This window comes from Pediculus humanus, genomic scaffold, assembly GCF_000006295.1.
Source record: "Pediculus humanus corporis 1103172108285 genomic scaffold, whole genome shotgun sequence".
NCBI classification, from domain to species: domain Eukaryota; kingdom Metazoa; phylum Arthropoda; class Insecta; order Psocodea; family Pediculidae; genus Pediculus; species Pediculus humanus.
Window position 1 is genome coordinate 691028 of NW_002987854.1, and position 20857 is coordinate 711884.

General features: G+C 28.7%; 1 protein-coding gene across 1 annotated transcript; it reads left to right on the top strand.

The window, feature by feature from the left end:
- Nucleotides 1–10798: 10798 nt before the first annotated feature.
- Phum_PHUM527030 (Receptor-type tyrosine-protein phosphatase alpha precursor, putative) lies at nucleotides 10799–19849 on the top strand (the record flags this gene model as incomplete). Its single annotated transcript, XM_002431359.1, has 10 exons — nucleotides 10799–11018; nucleotides 16602–16894; nucleotides 17066–17328; nucleotides 17413–17690; nucleotides 17802–18016; nucleotides 18101–18226; nucleotides 18338–18751; nucleotides 18872–19171; nucleotides 19265–19536; nucleotides 19636–19849. The coding sequence occupies 10 exons, from the start codon at nucleotides 10799–10801 to the stop codon at nucleotides 19847–19849; spliced, it is 2595 nt and encodes an 864-aa protein (XP_002431404.1).
- Between the last annotated feature and the right edge of the window lie 1008 nt (nucleotides 19850–20857).

The window sequence follows — 20857 nt, forward strand, 5'->3', positions numbered from 1 at the left end:
ATATTGGTTATGATGTTGCATGCCTAGGTTTCGTATTGTTGTAACCCTTGACATCACATCAAACCTTTTTTCTTTTATTCGTCCTAAAAGGTTTTAGACATTTATTCCGGGTTTTTATATTGATTCCTTAGGGATAATGCCTGAATATCAGTCTAATGCTACGCCTCTGAACCTGTTTTTCTATTTTAAACCTAAACAGCATCACAAGAATTCTTTTAAATTATTGTTATCATTAGTTTGATTTTTTTTCTGTCGTTTTCGACATTATTTTTCCAGGTTTTTTTTTGGGGGGGAATGGAGGGAGAGGGTGATTTTTTAATAATATCATTTCTTGTTCGAAAGCTATTCGTAAAAATTTTTTTTTTTTAACAAAACAAAACGCCATTTTTATTTTTCTTTTTAACGATAATAAATTTTTAAATTTGCGTCGTTTTAATTTCAATGTGAGGGGAAGGGGAGGAGGAGGTTGGGGGGTTTAAAATGTTATCAAGATAATATCGTTATCATTTTAAATTTTGAAAAATTTTTCAAAGATGATAATTCCCGATTTGTAATCCCGGATATACTTTCCCGTTAGGAAAAAAAAAAGAAAATGAAAATGAAAATGGGAAAAAAAACATTTTTTCGCGGTATTTTCGTTCGTTTGAAACGTGATTATAAAACCGTTTCAAAATGACTATTTCCGTTTCCCATCATAATCGCGACAGATTTCCCCGCGGTGACATTTACAAATTTTCTTATTTTTATTGTTATTTTTCAAAAAAAAATTTTTCACGTTTTATTATTATTATTATTACGAAAACTATTTTTTAAAAAAATAAGAATAAGAGAAATTTATTTGAATTATTGAAATTTTTTTTTTTTTTTGCGAATAGAAAAAAAGAAGGAAAAAAAATATGGCGGGAAAAAAAACATTTTCGCATACGTAATAATAATAATAATAATAAAATCCTTCATCAAATTACGAAATAAAAAAAAAAAAATTTTTTTTTCCTATCGCAAACGTTCACACATATTTAGACACATGGGTTCTTCTTTCTTTCATTTATTTAATTTTTTTTTCCTCCCCCCTCCTTCTTGGATTTCACTCAATTTTTTTTTTTATCGACGTGGAAGAAGAAGAAAAAGGAAAAAAAAGGAAGAAGGAAATCGTTTTTTTTTTTCATTACGCAAAACTAGAAAATTAGAAGGGAAAATTGTCATTCCCGAGAAAATTTAAAAAAAAAAATAAAATAAAATAAAATTTCTGCACGACAGATTTTCTAGACGCAAATGTTATGTAAAAACGGTTCTTCGCCATTTCTCTCTCTTTTCTCTCTCTCTCTCTCTCTTTCATCTCTGACTGTCTCTTTCTTTTTCTCATTTTACTTTTTTTTTTTTTCATTTATATATATATATTTCGAATATCCAATTCAAAATCCGTTTCAAATCTAAAAATTTTTTTTAAAACTAATTCTCTTCTTCTTCTTCTTCTTTATACAAAAATTAAATCGTAAAAAAAAAAAGACTTCATTCTTTTTATTATTTATTATACACGTTTCGTATAATAAAACCAGAAGACGAAATAATAATAATAATAATAAATTAATTATTTTCGATCGATTTTTATTTTATTTTTATTCGGCCACAAATGTGTTTGTAATTAAACAAAAAAAAAAAAAATTTAATTACTTTCGACAATAATATTTATATTACTAATTAAATCTTTTTGAACGATAATAATTACCGTTACACACACGTCGAAATATAAAATAATAACAATAATAATAATAATTATTATTATTATTATTATTATTACCCCGTAAATAAAATTTAAAACAAAAAAAAATCAAGGTTGACGCGTTCGTCGTTGGAATTATAATTTATTAATTTAAAAAATTATTATTATTATTATTATTATTATTATTATTATTGTTTTTTCGCTATAAAATGTGTGAAAATAAAATAACGCCGTAAATGTTTTTAATTGTGACGTCATTGAATAATTTTTTTTTTTGCGAATAATTTAAAACAATTATGCATCCTTGGTTGAAAAAAATGTTTTTTTTTTTCGCATCCGGTAATAATTATTATTATTATTATTATCATCATTATCATCATCATCATCATCATCATTATCATCATCATCATCATCGTCGCCATCATCATCATCATTAATATTACGAATCTCATTCATTATTCCAGTTTTTTTTTTTTTTTCGGATAAAGTTTCAAATGTCAATAATAATAATAATAGTAAATAAACAAACAATTTAATAACGGTTGTTGTTGTTGTTGTTGACGTCATCGTCGTCTGCATTTCGTTTGTCATTTTATTAAAATTATTGAATTGTTTTTTCAATTATTAATTTTTTTTTGCTATCGTTTGTTTTTTTTTTTGGATTCAGGTACGAGGATAAAAGTATTTGGACAGGATGAACCCTTCGGAAAATTTTTTAAAATTTTACAGGAGCGTATTAAGAAATTATTATTATTTTAACTTAGCGTTCGATTCGATTCTTTTTCATTTATTTATTAATAAATATTCCTCTGGGGAAAAAGGTAAAAAAAAAAAAAATTTCGTTTCCGTTTTATAAATTGTTTACAATAATCCGCATACAAAAAATAAACAGGATTTGGAAAATTTGATTTTCCAACCACTTTTATTTATTTTTTATTTTTTATACGTATCAGTGTTTGTTGTTGTTGTTGTTGTTGCTGATGATCCATACGAGAAAAACAAGAAAAAAAAAGAAAAACCTTTTTCCGGTGTATTCTTCCTTTTTTCCTTTCTTTCCTCATCCTATCCCACAACAACTACCTTTTTTTCTTCTTCTTTTTCCTTTTTAGTTGTGCGCATGCGTTAAGAAAATTAAGTTTTATCTAAAAAAAAAAAAAATTTCATTTCTCCCATTTTTTTTTTTTTTTTTTTTTTTTTTTACTTTATTGTGAAATGATTTTTATCCTTTTTAACTTCGGTTATATAGAGCAATAAAGTTGAATTATTATGGCGTCTCTTATAAGTGTATAATTTTTCCACTTAAGTTTTCTTTTTTTTTTTTTTTTTTTTGAAGAGCTTAAACGTGACAAGAAAATTTTTATAAGAAATTTCTTCTTCTACATAAAATACGTTTCGTATTAACTTTATTATAATTTTTTCATTTGTGTAATAATAATAATAATAATAATAATAATAATTTAAATCGTAAATAAAAACGTTCATCTATACACCATACTACTCATTTCTCCCTCCCCCTTTACACCCCCCTACCTCTCTCTATCCACCCACCCACCCAGAGTTTCGAACAATTAATACTTTTGTTTAAAATTTGTGTACTTGTGTGTGACGTCATTACTTTTTTTATTTAAACAAATATCGCGGAATTGCTATTCTTTAAAAATTGTTTTATTATTATTAATGAATTAATTAATTTTTTTCCCTTTTTAATTTCTGTCTAAAATTCGATTTTAATTAATTTTAACCTTTGAAAACCTTATAAATTTTTCATTCTCTCTCTCTCTCTCTCTTACACGCGCGCCAAAATTTTTATTATTAATTTAAATTTTCAAATTTTGTTACAATAATAATAATAATGGGTTTGTTATATATATATATATATTACACATAGAAATAAATAAATAAATGAGAGAAAACGTGGCGCAAACAAACGAGAAAACAATATTTAATATCGTAAAACACGAATGCATATATAATACATAACAATAATAATAATAATAATAATAATAATAATAATAATGGCAAAACTTGAATGTGGAAAAAAAAATAAAAATAATAATAAATAAATTGAATTGAATTGAATTAAATTAAATTAAATTTAAAAAAAGCGTAATAATTTTCGCGTTTGTTGTTGTTGTCGTAGTCGTCGTTTTTGTTGTTGTTGTTGTTTTTTATACACTTGCAAAAAAAAAGAAAATATCACATTACGAACTGGAGAAATATTTAAATTATTATTTTCCAGATAAAAAAAAGATTAGATTACAGCTATACAAGACGGAGGAGGACAAAAGGTTGTTGTGTAATAAAAAACGAGACTATAATATACTATATATATATATATAAATAAACCTTGACTTTTTAACTTTTGTTTGTTCGTTTGTTTGTTTGTTTGTTTTTTTTCTCGCTTGAAAAAAAAAATTACGTTCGAATCATATGGGATTTTTTTTTTAACGTCAAAGTTTTAATTACATTTTTTGGGTTTTTTTTTTTTTTGTAATTAAGTTGACCGTGTTGTCGGTTGTTGGTTGTCGTCGTAACAAACTTTCGTTTGTTATATATACTGCTTATTAATTATTTAATTAATTAATTAATTAATTAATTAAAAGATTAATACCTTCATCAAATAAAATTTTTAATATAGAGAGGAGTCGTTTTTAAAAATTGATTAATCATCTCGTAGTATCTCTCTACGAGAGTGAGAGAGAGAGAGAGAGAGAGAGAGAGATAGAAAGAAAATGGCGGCGATGCATTTTTTGAAGGAAAAATAGAAATTTCGATTATTCTCGAATGTTCTAAGAAATTTTTTTTTTTTTAGTATATCGTGTCTTGGATGTTAAATGAATTTTCCTTTTCTTTTTTCTTTTTCTACTCGTTTTTATATATCCGAGTGTGAAACGTACGGGGGAAAAAAAAAAATTAAAAATTTGAAGGGAGGGGAGAGGAGGAAATGGAGAGGGGTGGCGGTGGTAAAAATAATAATAAAAATTTATTTCTTTTAATGAGAACATTGTTATTATTTCTCACGTAATTTTTACCGGAAAACAATTAAATTATTCTTTCGGTTAAAAAGAACGTAAAAATAATAAATAAATAAAAAAAAAAAAAAATTTTCTCGCATTATTATTATTACGTATGACGCCATTTTGTTTTTCCCTTTTCCTCTTTCCCCGCTCACGTTCGTTTTGTTCTTTTCGTCATTGTTTTGATTTCTTCTTCTTTTTTTTTTTTTTTTTTTGTTTTTTATTATCATTAAACCTTTTGATAATTAATTAATTTGTTGTCTTGGGTATGTGGGTGTGTGTGTGCGTGTGCGTGTTGGCGCGAATTTATTAAAAATTTAAAATATTTAAATGTCGAATCGTTTGTCGATTTGATTTTTTTTTTTTTTTGTAGTTTTTAGTAAATTAATCGTACGATTTCTTTTTTAAAACACAAAAAAATCGATTTTTATTAATGATTTTAAATCCGAATCGATATCGTGATAATTTTCTACCCTCTATGTGATAAAAATAAAACTTTGAAAGAAAAAAAAAATTCAAAATGGAATCCATTTTGAATTTCGTTTGAAATAAATTTTTAGTTAATAAAATTTACTAAAGATGGCAATGATGTAACCTTCTTATGGATGCTGGTTGGGTCGATGAACTTGACTCTTTTTTTTTTTCCATTTCGTATCCTCCCTTTTTTTTCATTTTAAAATATAAAATTTTTTTTTTAAAATAATAATAATAATAAATATCATTAAAAATCATTTGATTTAAAACATAATAATAATTTTTACACAGAAAAAAAAAAAAATTCTTACTATTAAAACTCCTTCAATAAATTTACTTTATATATTTCCTTACAATAATTTTTTTTATTTTAAATTTAAATTTAATTTTACCACTTATTATTATTACTATTATTTAAAATAAAATAGAAAAAAAATTAAATTTTAAAAGTAAATAAAATTTAATTAAACGTTATCACACAAAATAAATTTTTTAATTGATTTTTTAATTCGATTTTCAAAAAGAAAAAGAAAATTTTTTTTCATGGAGAAAAATTTTAATAATGTAAATTTACCGGAGCTTTTAGTGTCCCTGGAAAAACCCCCGGAGTTTATTATCATCATCATCATCATCATTAACAGCTGTTGTGAATTTTTTTTTTTTTTTGAAAAAATTGATTTTTCTTTCTTTTACTAACCGGCACAAACGTCGTACGTTTATATATCTATATGAAAATTGTTTCAAAACATTTTGTTTTAAAACACATTTTGTGAATATACGCTAAAAATTACCTCAGTTTCATTGACAATTTCAAGGTTGCTTCACTCAGTTTTTTTTTTTTTTATATATATTATTATTATTTTACTTTTTTTTCTGTTACTTTTTTTTTTTTGCTTTGCTTTTTTACACTTTATAATCATTATTATTAATTTTTAAATGCGATGAAGTTTATATTTGTGATTCGGTGCGGTATTAATATGTTTATCAATGAAAATGTTATTTATTTTACTATTAAATAATTATTTTAAGGGATTCAAATCCCATTTTTTTTATTTATTTAAAAAAAAAAAAAGTGTTTTACGCTCAATATAATTAATAATAATAATTGTTTTAAATAAAACAACGTAAAAGATGAATGGATTATCAGTTTACACGGTTTTTTATTTAAATGATAGTTTTTAATATATATATATAAATTATTAATATAATAAATGAATGGTTAAACCCGAGATGAAAACTGCATTTTTATTAATAATTTTATTAATTGCGGTTTTTATTAAAGCCGATGATAGCTTATTTCAACCAGAATCGATTGACAGTTTTGGTAAGCATTGTTTTCCCTTATTTATTAGCCTTATTTTTTTTTTTTGCCTCTTTTGTTTTTTTTTTTTTTTTACTTTAATGAATTGTTTTTTTTTTTTTTTTTTTTTTTGTTGTTTTGTCTTTTATTGTTTGCGAACGTAATTAATTTTGCTTTTTTTTTTTTTTTTTTTTAAAATACTAATAAGGAAGTTGTAATTGATGAGGGTCTTTTATATACCCTGGGAAATTGCACTCTGCAGCTGGGGAAAATAAATTTGATGATGTCGTGTGTAGAACAAAAAAATTTTTTTTTTTTTCGTTTAAGAATCACATCAACCACCGAATAATAATAATGATTTAAATTTTTTAATATTATTATTCAGTTTTTTTTTTTAATTGATAATTGTTTGATTGAGTAATATTTAATGGATTTTAAAAAAAATTTTTTTTTGTTATTTTTAATGAAGTCATTTTTATTCTTTATCGTTTGAATTTCGATTTCTTTGTTTTATGTTTTTTAATTCATGTTTGCGCATTGCAATGTTCGATTAAATTTCTTTTTTTTCTTTCCCATTTATTCAAACAAAGGTTTTTTTTAAAATGAGTAACCATTATGATTTCTCTTTAATAATGTTATGTTTTTTAACTAAGTTTATGTTTTTTTACTGTATGTTTTTTTTCCAAATGACTAAATCGAGAAGAAGGAATCGTTGCAAATTACATGAAAAATATAGTTTAAATTCAAACAAAGGACCTTTAACTTTTAACTTTGTTCATTTATGTGTTCGATTGAGATTTTTTATTGATTTTTTTTGTTTTGTTTTGTTTCTAAATTTAGTAGTTATATACTTTCTTTCTTTTTTTTTTTTTAAACAAATTGTAAAAAGAAAAGGATTACTCGCAATCGAAAAGGTTAATAAAGTAAATTTTTACCATACCAAACTATTCGAAATTGACAGTGGGTCATTTTATTTTTTCTCTCACAATCATAATTTATTTTTTTTTTTTTGCACATAATTTCCTTTCATTATGTCATTCCCAAAATACTTTAAGTGTAACTGATATGATAACTTATCAGTATAAATTCAAATATCGATAAAAATAATATTTATTTACTTTGTATTGTGCTGTGCGACACACACACACACATCCAGACAGACACACAAACTTTCACAATACAATTTTTATTTTTATTTTTTGAAAGGGAATCTTGACTGTTATATATTTATAATAAAAATAAAAATTTATTTTTAACTTGAATCCACAACATAAAACAAGTTATTTAATAGGCACACACACATATGTTTAAATCACCTGTCTACTACTACCTGTTTCCCTTTTTATTTACATTATGCTTCTTTTTTTTTTTTTTTTTGTCTTTCTTTTTTTTTAATTTACATTTCATACGTGAATAAATAATATAATATTTACATAAAAAAAAAAATGAAAAGGAAAAACATTTTATTTCAAACCGTTTCAATTATATGCTTGACATCCTGGTTACACTTGAAAGAATTACAAATCTAATATTAAATAATTATTTAAATACTAATGTATATACACTAAATAACCGTTAAAAAAAAAATAAATATAATTGAAAAATAAATGAACCACAAAGAAAAAAAAAAAAAAACAAAAAAAAGTAAGGATTTGAAATTTAAATTTATTATTCAGTATTATTATTATTATTATTATTATATTATGCAATCGTAACAAACAATTGGACAATTCCAAAAAAAGACGTTAATTATGAAAGAAATGTTTTTCTTTTTGAACTAAATATACATTTTAATAATGAATCGTTACTCTCATTAATTTATTATTACTCGGTAATAAAATTTTAATTATGATTGTTTCCCTTACGACTTTCGATACGATAATAATAATAAAAGTAATCGTTAAATAAATATTGAATAGTTTTTGGTATTTTTAAAAAAGAAAAATTTTTTTTATTTGATTAAAAACTCATACGTAAAATGCAAATAAAAACTTTTATACAATAAAAATTTTCGTTACACCAAAATAAGGCTAAAGGGAACCAAAACAAAAATGGCGGGGGAGGGAAGGGAACAAAACGATTTTAAACAAAGAAAATAATCAAAGACAAAAATAATTTTTTTTATATATATCTTTCAATTATTGCTTTGTTTCGTCACCCTCACATTCACTCTTTGCTTTCACACCCCCCCCAGTCGACCCCAACTGCTCCCCAGGTTTACAAAATGGTAAAATTTTGAATAAAATCCAAATTTGACTTATGTTTTGTGATGATTTTTCTATGGTTGAACTCACAATTTTTTTTTTTTTTAAATATTTGCGGTTTATTTTTTTTAAAAAAATTGTGACAAATTCTTGTTTCGATTGTTTAATAGAGTGATAAAAAATTTTACTGGAATTTTTACTGGAACGCTTCTGGAGTCACGATTTGAAAAAAGAAAATTTTCCTCGTTTTTTAAAAAATAAATAATTTTTATTTTCGATTTCGTATAAGAGTTTCTTTTATCATTATTTTCTTCGTTTCTTTTAAAGTCGTAAATTATTATTATTATTATTACATTCGATGATCTCAACAAACGGATATTCGGTTGAAAATTTTCACACCGGTAAAAAACAAAAAAAAAAACCCTATTCAACAAGGTTAGTCATTATTATTATTATTATTAAATTGCTACTCGAAACATGGAAAAAAGAAAAAAAAATGATGACTGTAACGTTTTTGTACTCTTCTTTTTCTTTATTATTATTATTATTTATTCCAAATAAGGAGAAAGTTTACCTACTAATTAAAGTTTCATTATAAGGTAGCAATTATTTAATTGTTTAAAAACAAACAAACAAACGCGTTGTTGATTGCATATACGAAATCCAGTAACGTTGAAAAAAAAAAAAATAGTAAAAAGTTATCTAATTTTTTTTTTGTCTATAAATAGAACTCGAGTTATTTTTATCGATTAAAATAATTAACGGGTGGGAATTTTATTAATCACTCCTTATTTACACAACTCCTACAAACGCATACACGCGCACTCACGCACTCACACACACACAAGAAAATATGCAAAAGGGCCATGAGAAGTTCCTTCCCCCTTAAACGGATTTAAGAGAAAATTTGGAAGAAATTTCTCGAATTGCAATTTTTTAAACAAAAATTTCTTCTGCTGTCGTACCGAATGGGGTGGGTTGGGTGGGGGTGGAGGAAGTGGTGGGGTAGGGGGAGGTAAAAAGAACAATTAATTTAACCGTTTTAGTAGTCTTTATTTGGCAAGAAAAGTAAAAAAATAAATTATTTTTTTTAAAAGGTTTTAATTAGTATTAAGTAAGTGATTGCTTGCTTGCTTTTAAAAAAAAAAGTAGTTATGATGATGATGATGATGATAATAATAGGTGTTAAGACCCCTCGTTTTGTATTATTATTATTATTATTATTTTTTATTTTTTCCCACATATTTAATAACGATGAATTTTTTTTTGTTTTGTTTTTTTTTATTTTTCTGTAAGTTTAAATAAAATTTAATTTAATTTTTTTTTTCTCAGAAATCGAGTTACTTACGGTCCTGTCCATGACCAGACAATGTAATAATAATAATAACTAACGATTACAATCTCGCAGTCAAAGGTTTTGTTTGTTGGTTTATTATCATTATTATTATTATTATTTACGTAATATATATTTATATATTTTACTAAAAATGGTAAAATTTTTTAGAAATTGTTTGTTGTTGAAGGTTTTCTTTTGCGGTTGTCGAAGAGACTTTTTACTCTATGATTTTATTTTTTTTATTCAGCCATAATCGAAACATGAAAAAGGAAGACGACGAAAAGTCGCAGGAAAAAAATCAATTTAAATCGTTTCGATCGATTCGATATAAAAATGAAAGTTATCGGGAGGGCGAGGGGGCGAGGGGGGTGGTAGACTCTCGTTCGAGAGTTATACATTTATATACTCTATGGTAACGTAACGTAACGTTAATAATACTTTTATTATTAGTTTTTTCATCCGACGACTACTTTTTTTTTTTTTTTTATTACGGTTTGGTTTTCATTCGATCAACAAGAACGAAAGGAAATAATTTTTACTGCATCGTTTGTTCATCCATTTTCAGTAAAAAAAAAAAAAAAAAAAATGAGAAAGAAAGAGAAAGAAAGAAAAAAAACTGGAGATTTCCAGATGACTTTTATTGTTATTTAAGAGTTTTTATGTTCATCTAAAGAAAAAATAGAGTGTCTGAAGAAGAATAGTGAGAGACTTCAAAGTGTTGAGTTATTTATTTATTTATACATTTGAATGATTTTTGTTTTGTTTTGCTTTTGTTTTCCAGAGCCTAGCAAGCCTTTGAATCTGACAGTCATCAGAGCGACATCGACGACTATCGAATTATCTTGGGCGAAACCAGAACACGAAAATGGAGACATCAAAGGTTATAGAATATATTTCATGCATGGAAATTATACGGATGTTCGTACGACGTCGACACCAGTTTTGGCTCACACGCTTGATACTCTAAGTAAGTGTATTAGAATATTGGTAAAAGTGTCTTTACTGTCATACCTGTCTCATACCTGTACTTGTCCTCGTCGTCGCCATCGTCGCCGTATGGATGGTATCGTTTTATGAGGCATTTATCAAATTGTGCATTTCCGCTAATTTCATTTAATCTATCTCTCTTTCTTTTCTATACCCTTTGAGTTTTCTTTCTCTTTTCAACACTCGATCGAGCGATAATGCGTCCATGTTTTTTGTTCTTCTGTCACCCACCATCGATTGTTTCTTATACGGGTCAAGTTTTTCTTTTTTTAAAATTTTATTGGTGGTGTTTTCGTTTGTTTGAGTTTATTAAATTATTTTTAGGTTTTTTTCTTTTTTTTTTAAAATGGTGGCTTTTAAGGTTCGGAAGGTATTTTGATAAAAGGCGAACAAACGAGTCGTTAAAATAACGGTTTTTTTTTTTTTTTTTAAATCTCGCCGAATGCATGAATTTGTTTTGCGTTCGTTCGTAGTAAAAGGGGAAAAAAAAAAGTATAAAATTTTTTTGTTTGAATCACGTTTGCATAAGCAGTGGCGTAGGTAATGATTATATCATGATTTATTAATACGTGAGTGGATTTGTTCGTGTGTGTGTGTGTGTGTGGAAAAACCTCGAAGGGTTTTGCGGGAATCTTTTTTAAAAAAAAAAAAAAAAAAATTTATATATATGTAAAATTATTAATTAAAAAAATATTTATTCACGAATAATGGTCGTCGTTGTCGTCGCCGCCATTAAAAAATTGTTTCATACTCTCAACTTTGCAAACTTTATACAATTTCAACCGGTTTTCCACGGGTGAAATTTAAATTTACTACCTTCCAGCGACTTTTTTTTGCCTTGCCTTGCCCTTGCCATTGTATAATTATACAAACAACGTTTCTCCGATGCCACGTCTTTTGAAAAAGATGATGAAGGGTAACAAGAGAGAGATAGAGAGAGAGAGAGAAAAAAACCGCCCAAAGAAAATTTCCAGACGTCTTATTATAAATCCGATGTAAACTTTCTATTTTTTTTTCGATTGTAGTTTCATTTTTTTTCGCCTTTAAAACGTTCCGTCCTTTTTTTTTTTTTTTTTATCGGTTTACTTTATTTTTATTTTACGCGGCTAGCTAGCTACGTCGTTTTCCCTCGCGGCCATTGCAAAAAAAAAAAAAAAAAAAAAAAAAAACTTGGGCGAAACCTACAAACGCAGGTAATTTGTTGTAACAAACGAACGTTTCGTAACGTTTTCCGTTTTTACGCCACGTTTGTAATTTTTTTTTTTTTTGCGAATCGTGAGGTGTCGTCGAAAAGAAACGAGAAATTAATAATAATAATAATAATAGAAAATTGTGTTCGGAATAAGAATTTTAAAAATGAAAGAGATAGAACAACAACAACAACAACAAAATCAAATTTTTTCAAACAAACGACAATTTTTTTATTGTTTTAAATGTTTGATCGAATTGTCATATCGCGATAATACAAATTTTAATGTAATTCTATTTTTTTTTTTTTTTTTTATTGTTTTTTGTTTCGAAAATTTCGAATTCGAAATCGATTGGAAATATTGAAATGTGTGATATAGAAAGAGACAGCCTTGAAAAGGAAAATTGAAAAATCGATTCCGTTCGCGGTGAAATTTTTTTTTTTTTAAGTATCATTTTTAAAAAAAAAAAAATGAAAATTTTTTATTGCGCGTAAATTTTAATTAATCGTTTAACTCGAATTTTTTTTTTTTTTTAATTGACGTAAATTATGAAATTTTTAATGTCGTTGAGGTTTTTTTTTTTTTTTTCTTCATAAAATTGTAGCACCGTCATTGTTGTCGTTGTCATAACATCCGACAAACGGTTTGAACCTAACAACTCTTGCTTCCACTTTCTAAAATTTTTAAACCCGTACTCCTCGTATTTAATTTCAAGTATAAAATTATTATTATTATTATTATTATCAGCAAATTAAAAAAAAAAAAATGGAAAAATGGGTATCTGTCTTCGAGTAGCATCTTTTTTTTTTTAACATTCGAAGGTCCCCCTTTTTTTTTAACGTTTTTCTTTCGTCTCTTTCCGTTTTATTTCGTTTTTTTTTTTTTGTGTGACCGTTATTACTATCATTATTATTATTATTGTTGTTGTTGTTGTTGTTCGCGTGGTCGAGTTATATTATTATTACACAGTTTTAAATAATTTTCCTTTTTTTTTTTTTTACTATTATTATTTCGGATAGTAGGCAGTCAGGCAGGTGAAGGATAAAATGCGTGATTCGTGTGTGAAAATGTTGTTGTTGTTGTCTAGTTGCACGTTTGTTACGTTTACTTGCAAAAGATGCATATATGTGTAAAGAAATGCAAAAAAAAAAAAAAATCTCCGTTCTCGTTTTCTAACAACAACAACAACGTGTTATTTCGTTTTCTTTGAGTCTTGAATTAAGGTTGAGAGAGTTTTATTATGTATCAAGCAGGTACGAAACGGTTAAAAAAAAAAAAATTTTTTTTTTTTATTATATGTATACATATATATATTTTGCGATGCATTATTATTATTATTATTATTATTATTATTATTGTGAGTTGGGTCAAAGAAGGAGGAGGAAGAAAATATTTAAAATAAATTTTCGTAACTCCGAGACGGCGTTCATTTGATTGTTCAGCGACTCCTACTCGCTGCTGCCACCGCCGCCCCCCTCAGTGTAAATTTTTACGGGTTTGACGTTTTTCTCACTTTTTTTTGTTTTGTGTTGACGGTTTGACGTTTATAAAATTTTGTAAAGGGCAAAAAAGTTATGAAATTTTCGTCCAATAAAAAAGAGAGAGAGAGAGAGAAAATCTCGTTTCCCTTCCCCTCCCCCTCTTCTTCCCGAATTTTGTCAAAATGTTTTCTTCGTGGTCGATGGGTTGCGTTGCGTTCGGGGTCAATATCATCTCAAAAACATTTCACCGCCTGCTGTCAATGAAAAACAACGTCTTTTACTAATTATCAAATTTGATGAAAATGATGTTGGAAAATGGAAAATTTTGAAAGTTTTCTGTTAAAAACTCTCTCTCTCTCTCTCTCTTTCTCTTTCTCGAAAGTATTATTTAAAAGTCGGGGGGGGGGGAATCTTGCGAAATCCTTTCCAGAAATATACTTCTCGGTTTTTGTGTACAATCAAACCGAAACTCTAAACCGATAAATGTTTTTTCCTCATTATTATTATTATTATTATTATTATTATCGTCGTTGTTTTTTTTTCCAGTCGCATTAAAAAAACATTTGAATTGACACGGAATCGCGTCTTTTCTCTCTCTCTCTAATACTCGTTACTGGAACATTCGCGTGTCGTTCGCGTATAGACGCGATTAAATGTCAAGTTCAAGTTTTCCCTCCCCTCCCTTTCCACCCCCTCCAATACTCTCGATACCTGGCGAGAAATACACCTGGTTTTTAGTTTTTTTATTAAATGACTCAACTTTGAAAATTGCACTTTTGATTATTAAATATTTCCTTTTAGAAATTTTATTATAACGAAAGGAGGCGAATCGATCGTTAATTTGCCGAAACATCAATTTTATTATTATTATTATTATTGTTATTATTATTATTATAACAATTATCATTATCGATAACGATTTAGAAATTTTGTTTTTTAATATAAAAAATTACATGACGGTCGATTTTTTCAGTCATACTAATAATAATATTAATGGTGATGATGATGATTATTGTGTTTATAACACGAAATGAAAAATTTATAATGCATGAATGAGAGTCTCCGGGATTCTATTAAAAATCGTGACTAAATTTTATATATATATATTATTAATTTTCTCTGTTCAAATTGTTTGCATTCGCACCTGAACCTGAAAGGAAAACAAAATGGCGTGAAAAAAAAAACACTTGTTCGGAGAAAGTAAGACTTTAAGATGAAATCCGTTGGATTTCAAACAAGATGGGTTTTCTTTATTTAAATTATCAAAGGCTAAAGGTTCGAACGGTGCGTGCATACGCGTGTGCGTGTGGGAAAAAGGTTGTTTCGGTAGTATCGAATTTAAACAATCGTGAAAAATGCGTGAGTGAGGGAATGCGTGAGTGCGTGAGCGAGCGTTTATTTAACTTGCAACGGTTTTTTTTTTTTTTTTTGGCAAATCGTTTGTTGCGTACGTAATAAACCTAATTTCCCGATTTGTGAAAACCTTACTTACGACGTGGTAGGTACGCGATGCGGGTACCTCATTTTTTTTTTTTTTAATATTCCAAGAACGAAATTCGTACGGAAAAAAAAAAGAAAAATTTTAATATTATTATTATTATTATAAATTTTTCGGATGATTAACTGACCCGTTAACCTGTTTACTACCGACCGAAACATCATCGTTATAATTTTTTTTTTTTTTTTTTTAAATTGAACATGCGGTTGTGTGATACTTTCCCAAAAAAAAAAAAAAAAAAAAAGGCGGGAAAGATAGAGAAAGAGAGAGGGAGAGGGAGAAGGGTGTAGAAGAGAGACAAATAATTTTTTTTTCGTCGATATTAAAATTAATCGCGAAACGTTTTTCCTGTTTTCTGAATTCTTACCTGATTAAAAACTGATTAAAGAAAAATGGACGATAAGATTATTTAAAATTCCCTGTTGCATAACAACCTGAATTTTTGCAACAACAACAACAACAACAACCACAACTACAACAACAATAACAACAACAACAACAACAATAAAAACTCGTTTGGTTTTGACGTTTGAAAGATTTGTTGGCGATTTTACCTATAAAAAAAAAAAAAAAAAAAATTTATAGTTTGAAATGACGTGTAAATATATATAAATATTAACGATCGTTAAAAAAAAAATCGTTGTACCTGGATTTACCTGAAAAATATGAAAAATGGATAAATATGATGATGATGATGATGATGATGGGTTTCGTTTTGCGTGTGCATATCCGGATATTTTTTGTCGACTCGTGAAATTTTAATAATATTCGTTTTTTGTTTCAATATTAAAAACTCGTTTTTCCTTGTACCTTAAATTTATTAATTTAAAACGGAAAGTAAAAGGCATCGAATACTCCCTAAATTTTCGCGGGAAGAGGGGAGGGAGGGGGCACGGGCCCACGATTCGAGAATTTCCGTTTGTTTGTCCATGGTTCCGAATAATAAATGTTTCTTATTTTCGGTTTCGAAAATAACAAAAAAGGGGGGGGTTTTCTTGTTTTATTATTAGTTTCTCTTAGCAGGTGTTTTTGTTAATAGGTAATGGTGGTAGTGGGGAGGGGAGAGGAAAAGGGAAATCGATCGTTCAGATAAAAACGTCCGAATGTTATTATATTAACGGTTTTTCGTCGATGATTCCACGTAACAAACAGACACATATATTGTTTCATACAATCGATCGAACAATGGAATACGCGATTGCAATTATTGCATATTAATAATAATAATAATGATAATAATAATAATGATAATAATAATAATTTTACGATTCCGTTTTTAATAATGATGATAAAAAAAATTCATTCAACGATTCGAAACGATAGAATAATGATGGGTAACAAAAAAAAAAAACTCATTTTTATTTTTGTTTGTTTTTCTTCTTTTTTTTTTCCAGGACCGTATACGGAATATAAAATTTGGGTGAAAGCATACACGTGGAAAAATGAAGGACTTCAATCGGATTCGGTCAGGTACAGGACGGATGTTGGGGGTCCGAGCGCTCCGACAATAACAAATTTAACGTGCCAAAGCAACAACACGTTGTTCGTTGAATGGAAAAGGCCCAAACCGGCCGATTATTACATATCGGTCGATCAATATTTTATTTTGTACAGGAATTACGATTCGAGCGAATTCGAAGAAAAATCCGTTACTCCAGCGGAATCATTGGGAAATAACACGGGATTGGTTAGTCGTTTTATATATATATATCTTCCTGCAGGAGAGAATTTTTCAAATAAAAATATCCTTTCATCTTTGATTTATTTTTGTAAATTATAAAAAAAACATTCGTACGCGGGAGAACCTTTTAATTTATTATTATTATCATTATTATTATTTTGTTTTTTTTTTATACAGTTTCAAACGTTGTTAACGAATTTGACGTCGGATACTTTGTACGAGATCCAAGTTCAAGCAGGGACAAAGAGTATTTACTACGATAAAGAATTGATCAGAGGTTCGTTATCCGGAACGAGAAGAATATTTGTAAAAACAGAATGTGACAAATATACGCCCCTACTGAGTCAAGTCTCGAACGAATTGAGTGCGGGAATGATAGCAGGTCTCATATGCGTCGTGGCTGCATTATTGGTTGCTTTGTCCGTTCTTGTCGTTTGGAAGTCAGTAGTAGTAATGAAAACAAAAGAAAAATCCCTTGGGCTAACCGAAACGTCGATACATGTATTGAAAAAATTTTTTTTCAGAAAATGTTTTAAAGCGAGTTATTATTATTTGGACGATCCGACATCCATGTCCGTGCCTACAGCTTGCGATTGGGACCAGCACAAGGAAAACGGTGTCAATACTGCCATTCCGATTCATTTATTTGCTAAACACGTGGCTAGTCTTCATTCGGATGGAGACATCGGGTTCAGTAAGGAATACGAAACTATACAGAACTCGCCGACGGAAGGTCACACCGTAATTAATTCTCAATTACCGGACAACAAAATGAAAAATCGTTATTTGAACATTTTAGCATGTGAGTGAGAGAGAGAGAGAGAGAGAGAGAGAAATAAAATATTTATACTTATGTACATAAATTAATAAAAAATTATATTGATTTTTTTTTGTTGTTGGTTATAATTTTCAGACGATCACACGAGAGTTCATTTGCTCCCGCTTCCAGGTCAGAAAAAATCAACGGAATATCTCAATGCCAATTATATCGACGGATTTCAAAGATCTCGAGCCTATATTGGAACTCAAGGTCCTCTTCCGGCAACATTCAATTGTTTTTGGCGTATGGTTTGGGAACAAAGAGTCGGAATTATCGTCATGATAACGAATCTCATAGAAAGAGGCCGAGTAAGTAATGTCTGTGTTGCGGGGGGGTGGTGTGGTAGACGGGAAGAGGGTAGTCATTTACGATTATCTTTACGTGATTTACAGAGAAAATGCGACATGTATTGGCCGAAAGAAGGAACCGAAGTTTATGGCGTGATAAGTGTCACGATGGTTCGAGAGGACATAATGGCAACGTATACGATTCGAACGTTTCAAATACGTCATCTTAGAGTGAGAATCATTTTTTTAAAAAAAGGAAAAAAAGGACGGGGAGGTTCAATCAATTTAAGTTTCGATTTTAAAAAAAAATTACAGATTAAGAAAAAAAAGGGTAACGTTCAGGAGAGGACAGTTCTTCAATATCATTATACGAATTGGCCCGATCACGGTACTCCTGATCATCCCCTTCCGATTTTGCGTTTCGTGAGCAAATCTTCGGCAGCTAATCCGCCCGATGCTGGACCGATAATCGTTCATTGCAGTGCCGGAGTCGGGAGAACGGGTGCTTATATCGTCCTAGATGCCATGCTCAAACAAATAAGAGCTAAGGGAGAAGTCAACATATACGGATTTCTTCGGCACATACGAACGCAACGTAATTTTCTAGTCCAAACAGAAGAACAGTATGTGTTCATACACGACGCATTGGTCGAAGCAATCGAAAGTGGAGAAACAAATATACACCAAGGGTATTTGTCGCGGTATCTATCGACGATGGTAGCGAATCCTCAATGCGACAAATCATTGCCGGGTATCGTTCTCGACAATCAATACAAGGTAGGTCATATGTACAGGTTTTGTTCTCTCTCGAGGTTTGTAATTGGTTATTTTGCGTGAGGGTTAAAATTTGCTCTTGAATCGCTTTTTTTTTATCAGTTGGTCACTTCCTTCCGAGCCGAAGATTATAATACAATATCAGCTCGGAAACCAGTCAATATAAATAAGAATAGAAATAACGACATTGTACCCATGGAATGTTTTCGAGTTCATTTGACTCCGAAACCTGGAGTAGATGGAAGCGATTACATAAATGCAACTTGGCTCATCGGATATCATAAAATGAGAGAATTCATAATCACGCAAACGCCATTAGAAAACACAATAATGGATTTTTGGCAAATGGTTTGGGACCACAGCGCACAAACTGTCGTTCTTCTAACCAGCACGGAAAGTCAAGTATGTCGTTTAAGTTTTTTCTTTTTTTTATTAATTTTTTGTACCTTTTTGATAACAAAAAGGAAACATTATTAATTTTAACGTAACGAACAGGATTTGAATATATTTTGGCCGACGGATCAAAACCTTTTAGAGGGTGAAAATTACAAAGTGAAACTCGTGGTCGAAAGCGAACAAAATGGCTGCACGACGAAAGATTTCGCATTACAATCCGCTCAAGACGATTACGATTTACCGGTTAGAATATTTCATTTTCCATCTTGGCCTCATTCTTGTTCTCCGCTTCACAAAGTTTTCGATCTAATAAAAAAAGTACAAGAGTGGAATAAGGAAACGCAACACGGTCCCGTCATCGTCGTCGACAGGTAGGATGAAATGCCCTGCGAAAGTCCTTTTTGCTATTGAAATTTTTTTTTTTTTTTATACTGGAACATTGGTAACGAGAAAAGAATTTGATTTTTCAGGTACGGAGGTACGGAAGCAGCAACTTTTTGCTTGCTCACGTCTGCTTGCAAACAGTTAACTCACGAAAGCCACGTTGATATATACATGTTTGCAAAACTCTATCACATGAGACGTTTAGGAATTTGGTCTGCTGTGGTAAGTCGGTTTGAATTTTTCTTAAAGCGAACGAGAGAAAAACCAAACAGACGTTCCCGTGTCGTGTCGTGTCATTAACATTTTTTTTTTTTTTTTAACTCACTAGAACGATTATCTATACCTGTACGAAGCCATCGAAGCTCTTGCCAATTCGTCCGGATTCACGTCTGCGGGAGCCGTGACTCCCACGCCGATAGGTTTGGGTCCGACTCCCGACATATATATATCATCGAACGGTCACATAAACGGATACGTTCGATTCGAAAGCGACAACAACATCAACGAGGGAACAATGATCGGAAGCGGAAACGAAAACGGATTTGCTTGCATGGGAGTAGGAGGAGGAGGTGGTGGCGGTGGCGGTGGCGGTTTAGAACGCAACGAAAATCCGACGTTGGGTCTTCAGGGAAACGGAACCATTCCTAACATGAATAACGTTGTTCCAATGGATGACAATTTAAGTTCTCATTAGCAGAAATATTTATTTATTTAATCGATGAACAATTTATTTTATTAATAATAATAATGATAATAATAATAATAATAATAATAAAAGACTTAAATACTTTTAAAAAAAAAAAAAAATATTATAACGGATACAATAAGTGATGATTGATTGTGATTCGATACCAAAAAAAAAAAAAAAAAAGTTTCGGAAAAATGAATTATTTATATATTTATTTATCATGTAGAACGTGCGTATTCATCACACGAACGTTTCGTTACGAACGGGAAGAAAAAATTTTTTTTTTTTTTCTTTTACTTCGGTTGACGAAAAATGATTTTTCTTTTATTTTTTTTAAAATTATTTTTTTTTTTTTTTTTTGTCATTGACAACGCACACGAATTATTATTATTATTATTATTATTATTATTATTATTATTATTTTACGTTTTTTAAATTACAAAATTCGGAGGAGTTAATGAGAAAAGGGGGAAGATGGGGGAGAAAAAAAAGGGAAAGGCGGGGGGAAAGAAAAGAAAAAAGAAAATTTATTTATTTATTTATTTATTTATTTTTTGTAATTTTAAAATAATAATTATAATCATCATCATCATCATCATCAACGAATCAACGAATCAAAT